Below are 19,975 nucleotides of genomic sequence, written 5' to 3'. Positions count from 1 at the left end.
GTGACAGTTTGGATGGGGAAAAGCTTGAAGAGGACCTAGAGATGTAGGGAATGAGTAGCCAGAGTAAACCAGGCTGATTCTATGTGGTGGATGTTGAATGGGTATGACTTCATGATCCCCAGGAGGAGATGCATCTTGACGAGTTTGATCTTGTTTACTTTGAGGGTCACTTTTCTATGCCTCAAAATGCTGGGCTGAAGTGGCAGCTATGCTAAAATTGAAGCAGGAATGAAGAAACAGGAGATCTCAGTTCCAATCTTGGTTTCACCACTAAAACATACCTCTGCTACTCCGATCACTCTCCTGTAAGGTCAGGAAGGTGGCCTTAAAAAGCTCTATGGCTGAGCTATCCAATTCAGCAACCAATAGCCATATGCAGCTGTTAAAAGCAATTAAAATGGAACATTCATTTTCTCAGTTACACCAGCTAGATATCAAGTGCTCAATAGCCAAATGTAGCTAGTAGCTACCATATTGGACAATTAAAAAAATGAACATTGCCATCATACCAGATGGTTCTGTTGAACAGCACTGCTTGAAGATCCTCCTCCTATAATAGTCTGATTTTAGGATTGTTGAGATATGCTGCTATTCGTAAACTGAAAGAGGCATTTTCTCATCTCAGAAACTCAAAAGTTAGATGAAAGTTTATTATTATTCTTTATAAATAACAGAGAAGCTCTCTAAAATGTCTTACTACATAGAAAAAGGCATGGTAGAGAACGACTGTGTGTGTGTATGTCAAGGTACACATACAATGTTTGTATGCATAGAATATTTCTGGTAATAGTCATAATAAACTGTCTCTATGAATGGGACTAGGGAACTTGGGACTGCCATGGAGAGGAGACAGTTTTCACAGCTTGAATTTTCTCTGTTTGTATATTATCAGTCTTATTGAAATTGGTTGAGTGCATATGTAAATTTCAGGAGCAAAACTGAATTAACCCATCAGTAGATATCAAATAACATTTGATATATATTTGAACAGTCATTTCAAGTAAAATAGAAAGAGGACACTACTTAAATATGATAAAGGCCACTAAATAAAACCTAACTGAACATATTAAATAGTGAAATATCAAAGATGTGGTATTAGGGACAAATGAGAAATAATGGCTATTACAACTATTACAAGTGTTTCAGAGGTCCTAGTTAATACAGTAAGAAAATAGATTTTCATTTTTAGCATTATGGCTGATGACTAGATGTTCAGATAAATCTTATTGGTACAGCATACTTTAAACATCTGGATAAGCCTTTAAGAACATATCTTTGTATGGGATGGCTAAACTGGTGTGAAAAGGAAGGAAATTCTTCTGATTCCAAAAACAAGAAGGAAGTATAAATCTAGTGGGATAAGTGCTAATTCCTAATAACCTATCATTCCTAATGGCCTATAGCCTGAAGTTTAAAGGGTCACACATACAGGGTCAGGAGACAAATCTTGGGTAGAGTCTGAGCAAGAAAGAGGGTTGGATTCGAGCCCCCTGAATAGAGCCATGGTCTTGAAAGGGCAACTCTTTCAATGAGTACAAAATTTGTCCCACAGAAAGAGGCAATAAGGATAAATTATCTTAGCCTTGGATGTGAACAGAACAACTAAAAAGAAGTCTGCTTCAGATAACTCCTCATCAAAAGTCTGTACTCACACAGATTTAAGGCTAGGATTCACAGTACTTATGTGTCTTTAAAAAATCTAAATTGAAATTTTAGTTACAAGTTGTCCCAGGTCACTAGTGCCCCAAGACAGAAGCAAACATATGTCCTTCTTTTAAAGAGGAAGGAACTCTAAACTCAGACCACAAAGAACTCCCAGAGTTAAAATTCCAAGGAATATGACCTCAAAATTAGAAATCACCAAAGACATGAGCGTAAGCCACCATGAGCACTGTTAACAGAAACAATAATCTGTAGATTCATCCCACAAAAACTATAAATATTAGAAACTGTTGAGCTATAGACTGGGCATGGTGGCTCATACCTGTAACCCCAGCACTTTGGGAAGCCAAGGTGGGAGGATTGCTTGAGCCCAGGAGTTCAAGACTAGCATGGGCAATATGGTGAGACCCCACCTCTGTTTAAAAAAAAAAAGAAAAAGAAAAAAAGTGTTCAGTTATAGAATATAAAATAAGTATGTTTAATATGTCAAAATAAATGTTTTTAAAGACTTAAAAATGATAAAAGAACAAGAAACTATTAAGACTGGACAGGTAGATATGAAAAACAACCAAATAGAACTTCTAGAAATGAAAAAGTGTGAATAATGAAACTAGAAACCTCAATGGATTAGACACAGCTAAAGAAGGAATTAATGAACCAGAAGAGAGCACTAGAGAAATTACCCAGAATCCAGTATAGAGAGACAACAGAATAGAAAACGAGAAAGAGAATTTGAAAACATAGAGGTTATTCTAAGTAGATCCAACATACATAGCTAATTGGAATTCTAGAAGAAAAGAAAATGGAGTATAGTAAATATTTAAAGAAAACATAATGAATGAGAATTTTCTAGAATGATTCAGAGAGCTCAGTGAAACCCAAATAGGATAAGTAGTGACAAATCTACACCTACACACTACAGTGAAACCTAAGAACACTGAAGACAAATGATTAAAAGCATAGAGGAAAAAAATCCATTATTTATAAAGGAACAACAGACTGAAAGCTGTCTTTCACAAGGAACAAAAAAAACCAAAAGATATTAATATTGACGATATCAAAGATGTCTTTAAAGTGCTGACAAAAATTATCAACTTATAAGTTCATACACAGCCAAAAAAACTGTTAGGAGAGGCGGCTTTAAAAAATTAGGAGAGGCAGCCAGGTGTAGTGGCTCACGCCTATAATCCTAGCACTTTGGGAGGCCAAGGCAGACAGATCACGAGGTCAGGAGATTGAGACCATCCTGGCTAACATGGTGAAACTCCATCTCTATGAAAAATACAAAAAATTAGCTGGGTGTGGTGGCAGGCACCTGTAGTCCCAGCTACTCGGGAGGCTGAGGCAGGAGAATGGCGTGAACTGGGGAGGCAGAGCTTGCCGCTAGCCTAGATCGCGCCACTGCACTCCAGCCTGGGTGACAGAGTGAGACTCACTCTCAAAAAAAAAAAAAAAAAAAAAAGTTAGGAGAGGCAGGGCTCAGTGACTCACGCCTGTAATCCCAGCACTTTGGGAGGCTGAGGCGAATGGATCACCTTAGCTCAGGAGTTCAAGACTAGCCTGATCAACATGGTGAAACCCCATTTCTACTAAAAATACAAAAATTAGCCAGGCAATAGTGGCACACACCTGTAATCTCAGCTATTTGGGAGGCTGAGGCAGGAGAATCGCTTGAACCCAGGAGGTGGAGGTTGCAGTGAGCAGAGATCGAGCCACTGCACTCCAGCCTGGGTGATACAGTGAGACTATGTCTCAAAAAAAAAAAAAAAAAAGAGAGAAAATAAAGGCATTTTCAATAAACACAAACTGAGAGGGTTTATTACCAATAGACCCCCACAAAGGAATTTCTAAAGAATGTAAAATAGGAAGGAAAATTAACCCCCCAAAAATATCTAAAATGCAATAGTGAACAAAGATTATCATGGTGGGTAGATCAAAGCCATAATTAAATGAATATAAAATAATCACAATAATGTCTAATTTGATAATTAAAACAAGACAGAATCAGAATCCCATACAACCGTAGCACATAAATCAGGAATTATGTGATTGGAGTCAAAGCGTGCTGAGGTCTTTGTATTGTTTAGTATATGGGTAAAGATACCAATTAGCTTAAGACTTTATTAAGTTAAATATGAATGATAAATTTTCTATCATAAATACTGAAATAATAGAAACAGAGTATATAACCTCCCTACTAATCATGGGGAGAAAATGGAATGAGAAAGAATAAAAACATTAATCCAAAAAAAAACAAGGCTGGAAGGGGGAGAAGAATCGGAAAACCCACTAAATAGAAAGTTCAGAATAAGCTGGTAGAAGTGAATCCAAGTATACTGGTAAATTCAATATTAGACTAAATAACAAAACAAATTCTTGCCAAATACTATATACAAGAGATAGTTTTGTTTTGTTTTGAGACAGGGTCTTGCTCTGTTGCCCAGGCTGGAATACAGTGGCACAATCACAGCCGACTGTAGCCTCTACCTCCTGGGCTCAAAAGAAATCGTCCCATCTCAGCCCCCCAAGTAGTTAGGACTACAGGTGTGTGCCACCATGCCCAGCTAAGTTTCTTCTTATTTTTTGTGCAGACAGGGTCTCACTATGTTGCCCAGGCTGGTCTCCAACTCATGGCCTCAAGCAGTCCTCCTGCCTTAGCTTCCCAAAGTGCTGGGATTATAGGCGTAGAGCCACCGCGCCCAGCTGAGATAGTTTTAATAAATGAGGGACACACAAAGGTTGAAAGAAAAAGGGTGGAAATAATTATGTATACTGGACTAATTTTTTTAAAGCTGGGGTAACTATTTTACATCATACAAAATAGACTTTAAGGCAAAAGGCATTACTACAGAGAGTCACTACATATTAATAAGAAATTAAAGTCACTAGGAAAATATAGAAATTTTAAACTTATATGTACTTTTGTATATCAAATATTTAAAAATTTAAAATGATAATCATTACTTCAAGAATTTGACAAACCTATCACAGTGGTAGTTTTTAACATACTTCTCTTAATAACATATTAAGAAAAAAGTTCATAAAGAATATTTGAATAATACAGTTAATCAGCTCTAACTAATCTGCATATAGCATATGATACCCCGCAAACTGTATTCTTTTCAACTGCTCATGGAACACTTATGAAATTTGACTATGTCCGTAAAGCAAATCTCAACAAATTAGTATACAGACCAAATTCTCTGACTGACGCAAGTTTCTCTCCTAATATACTTGGAGACAAAAGTATTTTTTAAACAACTCAGGAATTGTTCATACTGGAAAGAGTATTTTACATATTTTAGTTCTTGAAGGGTGGTTACATTAATATAGTGTGGTATATATGACAACTGTGTTTGTTAGAACATCTCAATTCTCCCACCATTCAGGGTAATTGAGTTTATTCTGCCTTGTCTTTATGCGTCGGAACTTCTGAATACTGTTTCATTGTTTTCTATATTTAATCTCTCCAAAAGCAAATTTGGGTAATACCTTCAAAAACAACTCAAAGATTCACAAAATAATCCACCTGAGAAAATTTTCTAAATCACATCCTATCAATTTCAAAATCATGCCTAATACTTATGAAGAGTTAAACTAGTTATGAACAATTTGTGTAACTATGGAAACATGAGAGAAATAGTTTCCTGGAAGAATAAAACTTCAGCAATAGAAAACTTTATGGAACTAGCTGAAATTAGCCCACAAAAGAACATTATCTTTAAATCCTTAGTAATGTTGAGTAAATTACTATTAAGCTATAGAAATATTATTTGAGTGGGCCTCTTATATTTTAAGAGTTGAATACCTTAAAGATAAAGGAGGGGGTAGGAATAGCAGAAGAAGTTCTCAAATTAATCTTTTATTTAAATGTTAGAAAATTAAAATATGTCACATAAGCCTGCAAAATAGAGATAATGATGTTTTATTTGCATACCCAGAGAATGCTGAAGACTCAAACCGCAATAGGACTAATAAATGGATTTGGTAAGATGACAACATACAAGGAAAAAATCTGTAAGGTAATAGCTTTCATGTTTACCAGCAGTAATCAACTAGTAATACATACACACACACACAAGATGTTTATTGCAACTTTATTACCAATAGGGAAAATGTGGGTTATAACCTGGCTGTATGTCAAGTTATAAGTCATATAATGCAATATGCAGTTTTGAAAAAGAATGAGTTATATTCATATATTGACCTAAAAAGACTTATGATATATATATGAGTGGGAAAAAAGCCAATAGCAAAAAATATATATAATATAATCTCATTTTTATTAAAAAAGAAAGAGAAGGCTGGGTGTAGTGGCTCATGCCTGTAATCCCAGCACTTTAGGAGGCTGAGGTGGGTGGATCTCTTGAGTCCAGGAGTTCGAGACTAGCCTGACCAACATAGTGAAACCCCATCTCTACTAAAAATACAAAAATTAGCTGGGCGTGGTGGCGCATGCCTGTAATCCCAGCTACTTAGGAGGCTGAGACAGGAGAATCACTTGAACCCGGGAGGCAGAGGTTTCAGTAAGCTGAGATTGTGCCACTGCACTCCAGCTTGGGCAACAGAATGAGACCCCATCTCAAAAAAAAAAAAAAAAAGAGAATATTAACACACACACAATAAGGATTACTTCGAGATATATTTTTATGCAAATCCATTTAATACCAATATCAATGCCTAGACTAAAATATCCAACAGCAAAAATTAAAAGCAAGAATATAAACCCAAAGCATAATGACTAAAATGGAAAGAAGTAAAGCAGAATTACATTTTATAAAACATTTGCAACACAAAACAAAGCCACAAAAATGCTTCTCCTAAATAAGAAATACCAGATGCTAAAAAAAAAAAAGGAAAAAATTTAATTTTAGGAAGAATGCACTACAATTTTAGTATCATAGACTAGTTAAATATATTAGTGGAAACAGAAAAACAATGGATGCTTTAGTAAGTAAGGTGTGAAATCCAATAATGGAAAACACATTTCTCTATACTCTTAACACTTCTGACACCAAATGTGTGGGTTTTCCACACTAAGCAACTTTCCAGTTCTCTATGGACACCAACAGGGTGTCCTACAATTTAATTTTGATACTACTGGCCCAAAGTTAGCACAGCCCTCGCAGGTTAAGGGCTCAGTGCCACAAGAGTGTCCCCACTTCAGTTGGCATTCGCCAAGTTCAGACCTCCGGTACTTCTGACCAACTAGCTATAATAGATCAGGGGTTTCCAAAACCCCTTCCTCAGATATGATCATTTGCTAGAATGGCACACAGAACTCAGGAAGGCACTTAGGTTTACTAGTCTATTATAAAGGATAAAACTCAAAATCAGCCAAAAGGAAGAGATGCATAGGGCATGGTTTGCGGGAGAGGCACAGAGCTTCCATGCCTTCTCATGTGCACGACCCTCCAGCACCTTCATATATTTACCAACCAGGAAGCTCTCTGAACATTTTCGGCCAGGGTTTTTATGAAGTGTCATTAAGTAGGCATAACTGATTAAATCACTGGCCATTGATAGTTGACCTCCACCTTCCTTCCCCTTTCTCATGGGTGGGGGGTATGAGGCAGAATGTTCCAATCCTTTAATCATATGCTTGGTTCTCCTGGCAATCAGCTTCCCCAACCTCACAGCTTTCTAAAAGTTGCCTCATTAATATAAACTCAGATGTAGGTGAAAGGGGCTTGTTATGAATAACAAAAGATGTTCCTTTTACCTTCATCATTTCAGAGCTTTTTCAGGAACTGGGGACAAAACCCAAATATTATAACAAAAGATGCCACTATCATCTTTCAGAAAGTTGCAAGGTTTTTAGAAGCTCTGTGCTAGGAAGGGAGATCAAGGAGACAAGATGTATATTTCTTCTTATGTCACACCATTTTAAAAAAAATAAGAATGAACTAGACAACTGTGCAAGAAAAAGTTGTTGACCTAGAAAACAGAATCAGAGACCTAAGCTGAAAATCTGTTCAATGCCAGATTTTAAATATGAAAATTTATAGACAATGATGTAACACAGCAGAGCTAGCAAATAAGTGGCTCCTCCTCACTCCTCTCCTCCCCACCCAACCCTCTCTCACAACAGTCATCAGTAATCTTCGCCTGCAATCTTTTCCTCTGAGCCAAGATAAGACCAGAGGGTTCTTAACCTAGCATTTTGGGCAGCCTCTATCCAATGCTTGTAGTTGCAAAGTAAGATTAAAATAATTTGCTTCTATAGAGACAATTACATCTGAAAATAATGGGAAAAAGTGAAAGAAAATAACTTGTCATTTTTTCAGTAGGAGAGGATCCAAGATAAGAATTCAGCCTAAAAATGGATAAGGCACACACAAGGTCTCTTCAGGATGTAAGAAGAAGACATTTAGATATATTCTTGTTAAATCTCTGAACTTTAGAGATAAAAATGGCTTGAAACAACTAAAGAGAACATTTCAGGCCATCACAGGTAAGAATAGCTTGAGATTATCTTACTGAGGTGCTTAAAAAAATTCACAAATCCACAGAACCTGCATAAATTCTCCATTGGGCAACTTTATCTTCAAAGAATGACTCAAGGGGGCATTTGGCTTAGATAAACCACAGTTACTCAAAAATAAATAATTAAGCATTAGGGAAAATATTGATACATAGTAAAATGTAACTTGTATAGCAGCCCTTAAAAATTAGGAGAAAAGATATTTTAAATGTATGCAGTTCTGTCAATCTTAAATTAATTAGAACTGATTAGGTGAGTTCCAGTGGTAGGCAACCAATTTCCTGTTAAGGAGTCCAAAGTTGTTTTTTTCTTTGTAATAGATTAAAATATGAATTTAGATTAATAAAATGATTAGACTGAGTTTTTCCTTTTTTTTAAGTATTAAGGTGTTATGTCATTGCATAAAAAAACCATTGATTTTAAAACACACCATTATATAAGAACCACTCAGAAAGAGAAAGATCACTTTAAGCTATTACTGAATGCTTTCTTGTTGCTGAGAATTTTTATTTTATACTTTTTGAAGGTGTTCATGTAGGCTTATTGAGACATGTAAGTAATCATACTGTGAAGAGCTACAAGCAAGTTCAAGCCCGTGGAGACAATGATAACTCTTAGACCTTCCACCTAGCTGGCAGCCATTGTAGGATGCCAGTAAGACACAACCTGACTTTAAGGATGTTAAAATGTGAAAAATATATGCCTTAGAATTGATTAAATATGACACATTAAGTAAGTGGCCTTCCAGGTGGGTTTAAAAGGAAAGAAAGTACTTAAAACAGATAAATATGATTGGACCTGACACAGACTGTACTACAGGAATGTACAAAATGCCTTGACTAACTCTACAGAGAAGGCTTTCCAGTCGGAGCACAGAGATGTCCTTGGAGAAGGTAGAATTGAAAAGAAGGAGAAAACTCCAGAATGATAGAGTTCAAATATGACAGGCTAGGTTAAATGCCCCTGGGATCTGGGGATTCAAGTCATGATCACGAGGCTCTCACAGTACTGATGCTGCTGGTGCCACCATAAGGTGATGAGGGGACAGCCGTGTCCCTCTGCTGGTAGGCATCCAGTATCTATTGTTGTGAGAGTGCATGCATGCATGAGTGCATGAGAGACCGAATAACTGAGTAAGTGCGTGCAGTAGGGTTGTCTGGGGCCCAGCATAACAGTTGTTCTCTTTTCCCTTGTCACCCTCAGAGAAACTGGAGAGTGAGAAGCTAAATGTGGCTGAGGTCACCCAGTCAGAGATTGCTCAGAAGCAAAAACTGCAGACTGTCCTGGAGAAGATCAATGAAACCCTGAAACTTCCTCCCAGGAGCATCAAGTGGAATGTGGATTGTGAGTTGAACAAAGGAAAGGGGCACCATTAAACAATGCCTGTGGTCCCTGCCATGGGGCTTCCCCAAGAAACCATCCATAAGCTTGGCAGGCTTCAGGGGAGGGGGGTCAAACTCATTTATCTTTGAACAAGATGCCCCGCTTCCTTAGAACTTCGAAGAAGTTCCATCCATACCCTTGGGGAAAAATAACAGAATGTTAAAATCTCACGTTCCTCTTCTGTAAAAGGCTTTCCATAGAAACCTCATGTGAAATGGGGAAGGGAAGGAAACTCATTCACTTAGCTACTTCTTCTAAGTCCCAGCACAGCCTTTTGAGAAAGCTGTTGTCTGCAGCTTGGAGAGGCTTGGGAAGCTGAGGTCCCCACATTCACACAGCTGAGAAGCACGGAGCAAGGATTCAGTTCTGTCTATTCGAAAGCCGACGCCCTTCCAATCCCCTTTCATTTTCTAGAAAGAGCAAAGATATGGCTGAGATCATAAGCACTGAAACAAGATGTTAAAATTCAGCTTTTTACAGCTAGCATAGCTCAGAGACCTCAGAAAGCATAAATTATTAGTTTATAATAATTATTAGTTTATAAATTATTAGTTCATTTGCTGCTCCAAAGGCCCGGTGTCTAATATAGACTTAATGAGTCCCTATCAGAATTAATCAGGGGATTAGGTGAATCTAGCAGTAACAACTGGATTCCAAAGTTTATTGTAATAGATAAAAATATGAATTTAGATTAATAAAAGATTAGATTAGACTGTGTTTTGCCTTTAAGTATTAAGGGGTTAAGTACTATGCTTTATTGCGTCTAACTTACACAACTTAAAATCAACAGCCCCCTACAAAAAAAAAATACTTTTCAAACTTAGGAAAGAAAATGGAGTCTTCACCTCTAAAGTTAGAAACCCAGTAACTGCCAGTCACAATCTCTCCAGCAGGTCTCTAACATCTGACATTGGGGCTGAGACACCAAGTGCCTCCTCAGCATAATTACACATTTTTGTGCACAGCGTGATCAGCTGCTTTGCACAGCAGTGACGCTGGGAACCGGGCACAAGGCATTCTCTGCCCGCAGAGGGAGACACCTGAGGGCAGGAGGAGGGGAGGCTGTGCCCTGGGCCCTAGATGCTATCAAGGAGAGGGGCTCTGTTTCAGTGTGTTCCAGGAATGCTAGTATTGTCAATGGGGGAGAACAAGGCAGGGCAGGGAGGTTGATGACTAGTTTGGGAAATGTATCTGCATTTTAAAAATCTACAATAGTCGTAAACATTTGAGAAGTCCTCTAATGAAGACTGCTGTTTAGTTTGGTCCTATCTCCCACTCCTTTGAATATGGACCACCTCCCTGTACCCCTCCAAAAAAAAACAAGTCAAACATATTTAACTTATCCTGGCACCCAATTTGGGAAAGGCTGAGATAGAAGAACAGAGTCTTTTATTATTATTATTTTTTTTTTTTTGGAGAGACAGAGTCTCACTCTGTTGCCCAGGCTGGAGGGCAGTGGCGCGATCTCAGCTCACTGCAACCTCCGCCTCCCAGGTTCAAGCGATTCTCATGCCTCAGCCTCCCGAGTAACTGGGATTACAGGCGTGTGCCACCAAGCCCAGCTAATTTCTTTTGTATTTTACTAGAGACAGGGTTTCACCATGTTGCCCAGGCCGGTCTCGAACTCCTGAGCTCAGGCAGTCCACCCACCTCGGCCTCCCAAAGTGCTAAATTACAGGCACAAGCCACTGTGCCCAGCCTAGAACAGGGTCTTTTAAAGCCACATCAAGAACAGTGTCTCCAGCGGCTTTGAATGATTTGTTTGGTTTATGCTTGCTTTAATTTCTTATAGGGAAATGTGTGCAAGAAAAATCATCATTTATTACCATGCTAATCTAGCTGTTTTCATTTGTTTGTTTCATTTCACTTGTTTCGTTACTAGTTACATCACTGCATCATTTTGCTTGGTCAGGTCATATACACTTTTTTTTTCTTTTTTTTTTTTTTTGAAATGGAGTCTCTCTCTGTTGCCCAGGCTGAAGTGAAGTGGCACGATCTTGGCTCACTGCCACCTTCGCCTCCTGGGTTCAAGCAACTCTCCTGCCTCAGCCTCCTGAGTAGCTGGGATTACAGGAATGCCCCACCACGCCCACCTAACTTTCGTATTTTTAGTAGAGACGGGAATTCGCCATGGCCAGGCTGGTTTCAAAGTCCTGACTTCAGGTGATCTGCCCGCCTCAGCCTCCCAAAGTGCCAGGATTACAGGCATGAGCCACTGCGCCTGGCCCAAGTCATATACACTTTTGTGTTTTGTTATTTTTCTCTTGATCTTACAGCACACGTATTTTCTACATTCCCTCGTGGTCTTTGTAGGTAAAATTTTTGATAGCTGTTTCTATTTCATAGGGTAGATATCCCACAGTTAACTTAAACCCTAGGTTGATGCCTATCCTTTTAGGATGTTTCCCAACCTATTTCTAATATCAGATAGCACCAAACTGAATGTCTTAGCTTGTGCCTCTTTTTGCTTCTCTTGAATTACTTCCCTTAGATAAATTTCCAGAACTGAGATGGATTACTGGGTCAGAGGGAATAATTATCTCATCTCGGTGGCTAGCTCCCTGTGATGCCTTGGGGCTTTTGAAGAGCTGGGCTTATTTACAAAGTCACAGTGGCTTGTTCCATAAGGAATGTGGCAGGCTCAGCTCCTGGGGGAAAAGCTTTGTCTCCTGTCTCAGTTACCTTTCCTGGATGTAAACCTGAGGACACTGTGGCGCCTCTCCGCTCAGGATGAGGGTGGTAGGGACAGGCTGCTGAGTTACCAAGGTCCTTGATCTGGGGCTTTAGGGATTTCTTCTTTTTTTTTTCTAATTCACAACAGTAATTTTCATTATTGAAAATTTACAAAGTGCAGATAAAATAAATTTAAATATTAACATTTAACATATTTATTATGCTTATTGTATGTCTTGTACTCTTCTAAACACTTTATGTATTTTAATCTTTGTAATCTTCACTCACTCATCTGAAGTGAGAATTCTTTTATTCCCATGTTACAGATGGGAAAATCGGAGCATAGAGAGGTTAAGAAACTATGAAGGTAAACTTCATTGAGGGCAGGGACTTTTGTCTTTTCACTGCCCACCTAGAGACAAGAACCACGAACATTGTGCTGTGTTCTTCAAGTTCTGTGTGTGTCTATACGTGTGTAATAAGTAGTGTATAATATTTCATATGTGTATATATAAAAAACTTTTAGCAAAAATGAGATCAACCTGTTTATGTTGTTTGGAAGATGTATATATTGACAAATCATTAAATAGTCTTCTGTATGTCACTTTTAATACTATATGATGTGACATTCTATGGATCTACCATAATTTATTTAACTGATAATGGATTTTCAGATTGTTCTCTGTTTTCCCACTGATATCAATACAGCTGGATGCATTGTAGCCATAATTACTTCTTTAGGATAAATACCCAAGAGTGTATGTTAGGGCTAAAGGGTGAGAGCATTTTTAAGGTCATAATACAGAATGTTAAATTACCTCCAGAAAAATTACACCAATTTGTTTCCACCAAAGGACATGTTTGGAAGACTATTTCTAACTCAGCAGCCCTGTTTTAAATACTGCTTTCCAGCCCTAGAGTGACACTCTTAGCCTTGCAGCTGCGGTTCCTGTCTTGCACAGTGAGGCCTGAGTGCTTACTCTTATCCCATATGTTCCCTCCTGACTTGACTGCGGGCACATGTTGGCCTCAGCTTCTGTTGAGCACCAGGGAGAAAATTCCCAGGAGACGTGTTGAGAGGCAGCAATGATGAGGGTGCACAAATGTTCAACAGTGGGTAGAATCTGTTTTAATTGAAAAAATGGCATATTTTTCTTCTAAAGAATATTTCAAAATAGGAAAAAAGGCTGGGCGCTGTGGCTCACACCTGTAATCCCAGCACTTTGGAAGGCCAAGGTGGGTGGATCACCTGAGGTCAGGACTTTGAGACCAGCCTGGCCAACATGGCAAAACCCCATCTCTACTAAAAAATACAAAAATTAGCCCAGCATGGTGGCACATGCCTGTAATCCCAACTACTCGGGAGGCTGAGGATTCAAGGAGATTCGCTTGAACCCAGGAGGCAGACCTTGCAGTGAGCCAAGATTGCACCAATGCACTCCAGCCTGGGCGACAGAGTGAGACTCCATCTCAGAAAAAAGAAAAAAGGGGGAAAAAAAACCTATCCGGCTGGGCGCGGTGGCTCACAACTGTAATCCCAGCACTTTGGGAGGCCAAGGTGGGTGGATCACCTGAGGTCAGGAGTTTGTTACCAGCCTGGCCAACATGGTGAAACTCCTCTCTACTAAAAGCACAAAAATTAGCCAGGTATGGTGGCACGCACCTATAATCCCAGCTACTCGGGAGGCTGAGTCAGGAGAATCACTTGAACCCAGGAGGTGGTTGCAGTGAGACGAGATCCAGTCATTGCACTCCAACCTGGGTGACAAGAGCAAAACTCCATCTCAAAAAAAAAAAAAAACTATCTTTCCACTCTAGCATAACTATTTTCATTTTTTTAAATATATTCCTTTCCAAATGTTGGCCACAAGCACATGTTTGTGTGTGTATATGTAGATATACATACATATGTATATGCTTTTATGTATGCATATATCCATAAATGTATATTTATAGCCATGTATATTACACACATATACACGTGTATATAGATATATACACATATACACATATATATAGCTATACTATCTTAACTATGATTTTCAATGCATGCAAACTATTCATTATGTGTATATACCATAACTTCTTAAAGCAGTGGTTATTCAACTACGGTTGGTCCAAAACTAGGGATTTGCAAGGAGAAACTCTAGCATCACCAAGGAGAAGACAAGAAGTCATAGGTAGGGTGCAGTTAGGACTCCAGAATCCTGACTTTAACCAGAGCAGTTGTACTTTTTTCATGAGTTTTAACTATCAGCTTTTAGAACAAAGGATTTCCATGCTTAATATTTAAAAGTTTGAAAAATGCTGATCTAAACCATCATCTTGTTATTGGACATAGTGTTTTCCAGGGTTTTAAAACATCATAGTATATTACACAGTAACATCTTTGTACATGTAGTGTAGTATGTATGTGTGTGAGACTACAATTTCTTTCTAAAAAAAATCCCAGGAGGATAGAGCATTCATTGAATGAGTCTGACATCTATATGATGCTTACGGTATAGCTCTGCATTGCTCACCAAGACAATGGAGATGGTGTACAATGTCACCAAGGTATAAGAACAACTTGTTTGATCACAACTTTTCTAGCATTATATTTTGCTATTAAAGGGGAGAGGGGTAGCAAATGTTCTTACAACCCTCAGTGATGCCAGGTGGTAGGCCGGTAGTTCTGACCAGAAGAGCAAACCTGGATTTGCCTCTGATGGTGACCATACCATGTCAGTGGGTCACAGTGGGTCAGTGCCACGTCAGGATCTTTTTTTGAGGCTGTAAGTCTGGGTAAAACTTAGTTAACAAGGCCCGAAAGCCCAAAATTGAAACCTTCTGGAAGGCTAGGAGTTCAGAGCAGTTCAGCTTCTGTTTGTGGTGATGGTGAGCTGCTGTTCATAATCAGTAGAAAACCTTCTTTGAAGTAGCAGTGATAACCAGAAACCCTAATGAGTTACAAAGGAATGTCTGAATCATTCTCTTTTCTTGGTGATTTCTCAAAGCTTCTGCTAAATCAGACTCACTGATCCCAGGGAAGACAGAATGGCATCCTAATAATGGGCCTAGTGCATGTGAAGTACACAAAATAGGCATTTTTTTGTTATTCCCTTAAATGCCCCCTGTAATAAACAGCCATGAAACTGGTAGGACTGTGAAGGTAGGCAAAATATCTGGTGACTCTTCCCTTTGATGAGAAAGAAAGGGAAGAAAGCTGGCATGTTTTAGTTGCCTAGGTGCCAGGTAATTTCACATAAGGTATAACAATAAAAAAAAAAATCAGCCATTCCTGGGCACCTGCTGTGTTCCAGGAGCATCAGAGAGAAAACTCCCAGGAGACATGTTGAGAGGCAGGAATGATAGGGGCACACAAATGTTCAACAGTGGCTAGAATTTGTTTTAATTGAAAAGATGGCAGATTTTTATTCTAAAGAATATTTTGAAATAGGAAAAAAAGACTATCCACTCTAGTGTAACTATTTTCTTTTTTTAATGAAGTCTTTTGGGGAATCTTTACAACCTGTACATCCACATAGGTTCTGTTACCTCCATTTGTAAAGATGAGCAAATTAAGGCTCAGAGGCCTTCGGTGGCCTACCCTATCCAAGGCCATGTAGCCAGTAAATAAGTGGTAGATTATAAAGTTAGAATTCAGGCTCCAGTCTGCCTGACCCTCCGTGCACCTCACTGAGTCTTTTTCTCCTCATCTAGTGAGAAAACTACAACCCAGTGTGACCCAGCCTTCTCTGGTGTAAATAGCTTGACTTTGAGCACATGACTCAGCAGCTTTGGCAGCCCCCTGGCTCCGTAACATCCCGTCCCAGCTGCTCCTTAAAGGGCATTGCCTACAGTGACCATAGTGTCACTCAAGCAAGTAACATAGCCCTTTGAATGTCTTTCTCATGCCTTCTTCCAGGGATCTTAAAGCCCTGAACCAAGGAAGAGACCTAGTGTTCCTGACTCAGTGTTTATTTATTAAGGGCGTGCTTTGTGTGCAGTCTTGAGACAAGGGTAGTAGTGATAATCCAGAGTTCATGGTTAAGTGGGAAGGGAGAGGGAGTGCAGAGCAGACATGCTCATGGTGATTGGAGTAGAGTGGGCAGGGACGTGGGACTGAGAGAGAGCTGATCTGAGCTCAGAGCTCAGCAGTTGTCAGGATCCTGATGGGAACCTGGGATTAGAGAGGTGCCACATTGGAAATCTGGCAATAATATGACCCAAGAAGGAGCCCCATGGGACCTGGCAAAGAACTGAGGGGGCCAGGCGTGGTGGCACATCCCTGTAGTCCCAGCTACTCCACAGAGGCCAAGGTGGGAGGATTGCTTGAGCCTAGGAGTTCGAGGCTGCAGTGAGCTAGGATTGTGCCACTGTACTCCAGCCTAAGCAACAGAGCAAGACCCTGCTTCAAAAAAAAGAAAGATTTGAGGGGGCCCAGAGTGAGGCCTGTGATGACCACAGGTGTCCCGACCCTCAGGCATGGTATAAAGGGACATTGGGTGGATATATTAGGCTGTTCATGCATAGCCATTAAGAAAGGCTTGAGGCTGGGTAATTTATAAATAAAAGAAGTTTAATTGGCCAGCATCTGCCTGGCTTCCAGGGAGGCCTCAGGGACCTTTTACTCATGGCAGAAGGCAAAGTGGGAACAGGCACTTCATATGACACAAGCAGGAGCAAGAGAGAGAGTGGGCGACACGAAGGTGCCATGTACTTTTCAACCACCAGATCACATGTGAGAGCTCGAGTGTACTATCACCAAGGGGATGGCACTAAGCCGTTCATGAGGGATCCACCCCCACAATCCAGATACCTCCCACCAGGCCCCACCTCCAACACCAGGGATTACATTTCAGCATGAGATTTGGGCAGGGACAAATATCCAAACTCTATCAGTGGGGTACTACTACACTTTGAACATCTGCTTATATTGCCTAGAACCTGGAAGAAGATGCTGTAATTTTTCAATCTTCTTTCATTTCAGCTGTTCATGCCAAGAGCCTGGTGGCCATCTTACACCTGCTCGTTGCTCTGTCTCAGTATTTCCGGGCACCAATTCGACTCCCAGACCACGTTTCCATCCAAGTGGTTGTGGTCCAGGTAAGACAGATAACACTACAAACATCTGTGTCTTTAAAGAGTCATGGAGGTTCAGTTCCTATGGTGCGTCAAGTAGATCATTAGAAGGATGGCTGCATGAATGTTGAGCCTGGGTGTGCAGTATATTGGGAGGCACTGAGTGAGCTTTCTGTTGCATGTTGGCTTCCCTGGTAAGTGTACACAAGATGGAAGAGCATGTGCTTGTGTATAGATAGCTTTGTGTGGGGTATGTGCCTATGGTTTATGTGTTTTTGTCTGAGTTTTCTGTGTAATGTGTAGATGAGGGTGTGTGGTATGTACGTGAGCTGTGTGTCATGGGGTCAGGAGGAAAGGGGGATGTGTGTGTGAGTTTGTGTACAGGAGTGTACAGGTGCCCTGCAAACCATGGAGAACCATAATATTTTGGTTAAACAAATGATACTTAAGTATGGGGAGAACGATATCTGTGCATATAAGGGAATGTGTGTGTACATGTGCATGCATTTGAGAGAGACCCCAACTGGCCATGTCTGTATTGAAGGCACTGCCACTGTTCACCCACCCACAGAAGCACAGCTGGGATCTCAAGTCATCTTTTCCAGATTGTTGGATGGAATTTCCATTCACATATGGCTGTGTAATTTCCACAATGAGGGTGTGCTCTCTCCCTGTGACTATCTCACTCCACTCCTAACCCCATTAAATACCCAAATTCAATTTTATTTTCCAACTTTATACCCATTTAGCAAAAGGTCATCCTTTTGTTTGCTTGTTTCTGTTCTTTTCCATGCAGCAAGGGAGAGCTCGCCATCTAAGCAGCTCCCTGGCGATCCAGGCTCTGGAATAGGGAATGATAACAGTGGCTCTGCCATCCCTTGATGAGAAAAAGCCTTGAGGGCTGGTAGACTTTGCCTGATCAGACCAGGCCAGTTTCCAAGACAAAAGGACTTTGAGTTGAACTTTCAAACATCAGCTGTCAACAGGAGGAGACGAGGAAATGGTCCTCCTAATCAACTGATCAGTTGTGCCCCAGTGAAAAACTATTTCTTCCACACCTCTGGGTACTTAACTCCACTAAGCATCAAGAAGGTATAACAGGAATGTGACACCTCGGCCCTGCCTGCTGACGAGATAGGACTACAAATAAGAAGCAGAGAGGGCTCATAGAAAATGGGAATGTGTGTGGTCAGATACCAAGTGCCACTGGCCAAAAGGTCCTAAATGTCCTCCTTATCGAGCTCTTCACTTGTATCAAACATGGCACTAAGCATTTTATGTCTGCTATGGATATGTGGCTAACTCAGACTACTCAGGTTCAAGCATCTTCCTAGTGAGTCCAGGTCATCTCTATCATGTTATTTTTACCAGTCAATAATGTGTGAATACAATTCTTTATGTTTTTAAAAACTACAATTAGGGAGGCAGGGATGAATAGGTGGACATGTTTCCCATAGGTGGGAGCACAGAGGATTTTTTGGTACATGTCACTATACATTTGTCAAAACCCATAGAATGGACAGCACCAAAAGTGGACCCTAAATGTCAACTATAGACTTTGGGTGATAGTGAGAGTATCAATTATAAGCTCATCAGTTGTTAAAGGTGTATCATTCTGGTGTAGGATATTGAAAGTGCACCCTGACAAGTATGTGTCAGGGCAGGGAATATATAGGAAATCTCTGGAAATGTCTGTACCTTCCTCTCAATTTTGCTGTGAACCTCAGACTGCTCTGGAAAAGAGAGTCTTTTTTTTTTTATCTTGGTTCCTGGAACAGTTCATGAAAGAGTGCTTTAAAAGTGACCACATATCACTAACATTGAAATTTTTAAAAATTATTTTCATAAGTAAACCTACAGTTGTTATATTCATTTATAATAGCTCTCATCACTAGAGGAGATAAATACTTTTATTTAAATTGCCCTTCTTTATCTTCTCTTTTGTGACAAATCCAGTCCAGTTCTTTGTGCATGAATTTGTTGAACATCTTAAGACTTTTCTTATCAGCTAGAATAAACAGCCCTCTAACAGAAATAATAAAATCTGCCTGTTGGAATTACTACAGACTGAACGACGACTGAAAATGTGAGCAGGAGAGAGGAGGCTTCTATTTTGAAACAATGGTCATTGCAAGCCTGTGTCTCCTGCCTTATTTTGAGCTCAATTATAGGCCATCAGAAGCCTGTTGTCGGTTTAATTTCTCCTGTAGGCTGTTTTGTTAGCATGAGGGAGAAAAGAGGACATGTTTCATAAAATGGCATTAATGCACATCAGGTTTTATGGGGTGTTTTTGCTTTATCAAGTTGAACAGGCACAGAAGCAAGACTCAGAATTGGTGGTGAGTCACAGACTGAACCACAGGGAGAACTCTTTAGGGAACACATAATGGGGGGAGGTGAATCAGGATGCTGTGTGAGGGGTTATTTAACCCAGATTTCTTTTCCATTCTATGCAGAAGCATTTAATTTTGCATAAAGTTGGAGATGAGGTTTTATGTCTATGAATGGCCATGCAGGACAAGGACACAGATTCCATTAGCCCCACATGAAAACACTGCCTGTGTTGAAACTGCATGTGGAAAGAAGTCCTGATTTATCTTCACCTGGTCCTCTTTAAATGATAGATTTTTTTTTTTCTTTTACCTCCTTTTTTGTTTTGATTAGTCCATTCTTAATCTACGCCAGATAGACTCTTGGCCTTATCCAGCT

General features: G+C 39.8%; 1 protein-coding gene across 1 annotated transcript in view; it reads left to right on the top strand.

Annotated features, from left to right (window-relative positions):
- Positions 1-19,975, top strand: part of PARVA (parvin alpha) — a 154,541-nt gene that overhangs the window by 111,437 nt on the left and 23,129 nt on the right. The window contains exons 5-6 of the mRNA XM_054439175.2: positions 9,350-9,490; positions 17,175-17,290. Of these exons, the coding sequence (XP_054295150.1) occupies positions 9,350-9,490; positions 17,175-17,290 (257 nt within the window). The remainder of the gene's footprint in view (positions 1-9,349; positions 9,491-17,174; positions 17,291-19,975) is intronic.

The sequence above is a fragment of the Pongo pygmaeus genome, chromosome 9 (genome assembly GCF_028885625.2).
Source record: "Pongo pygmaeus isolate AG05252 chromosome 9, NHGRI_mPonPyg2-v2.0_pri, whole genome shotgun sequence".
Lineage (NCBI taxonomy): Eukaryota > Metazoa > Chordata > Mammalia > Primates > Hominidae > Pongo > Pongo pygmaeus.
This window is presented reverse-complemented; position numbering and strand designations above follow the sequence as displayed.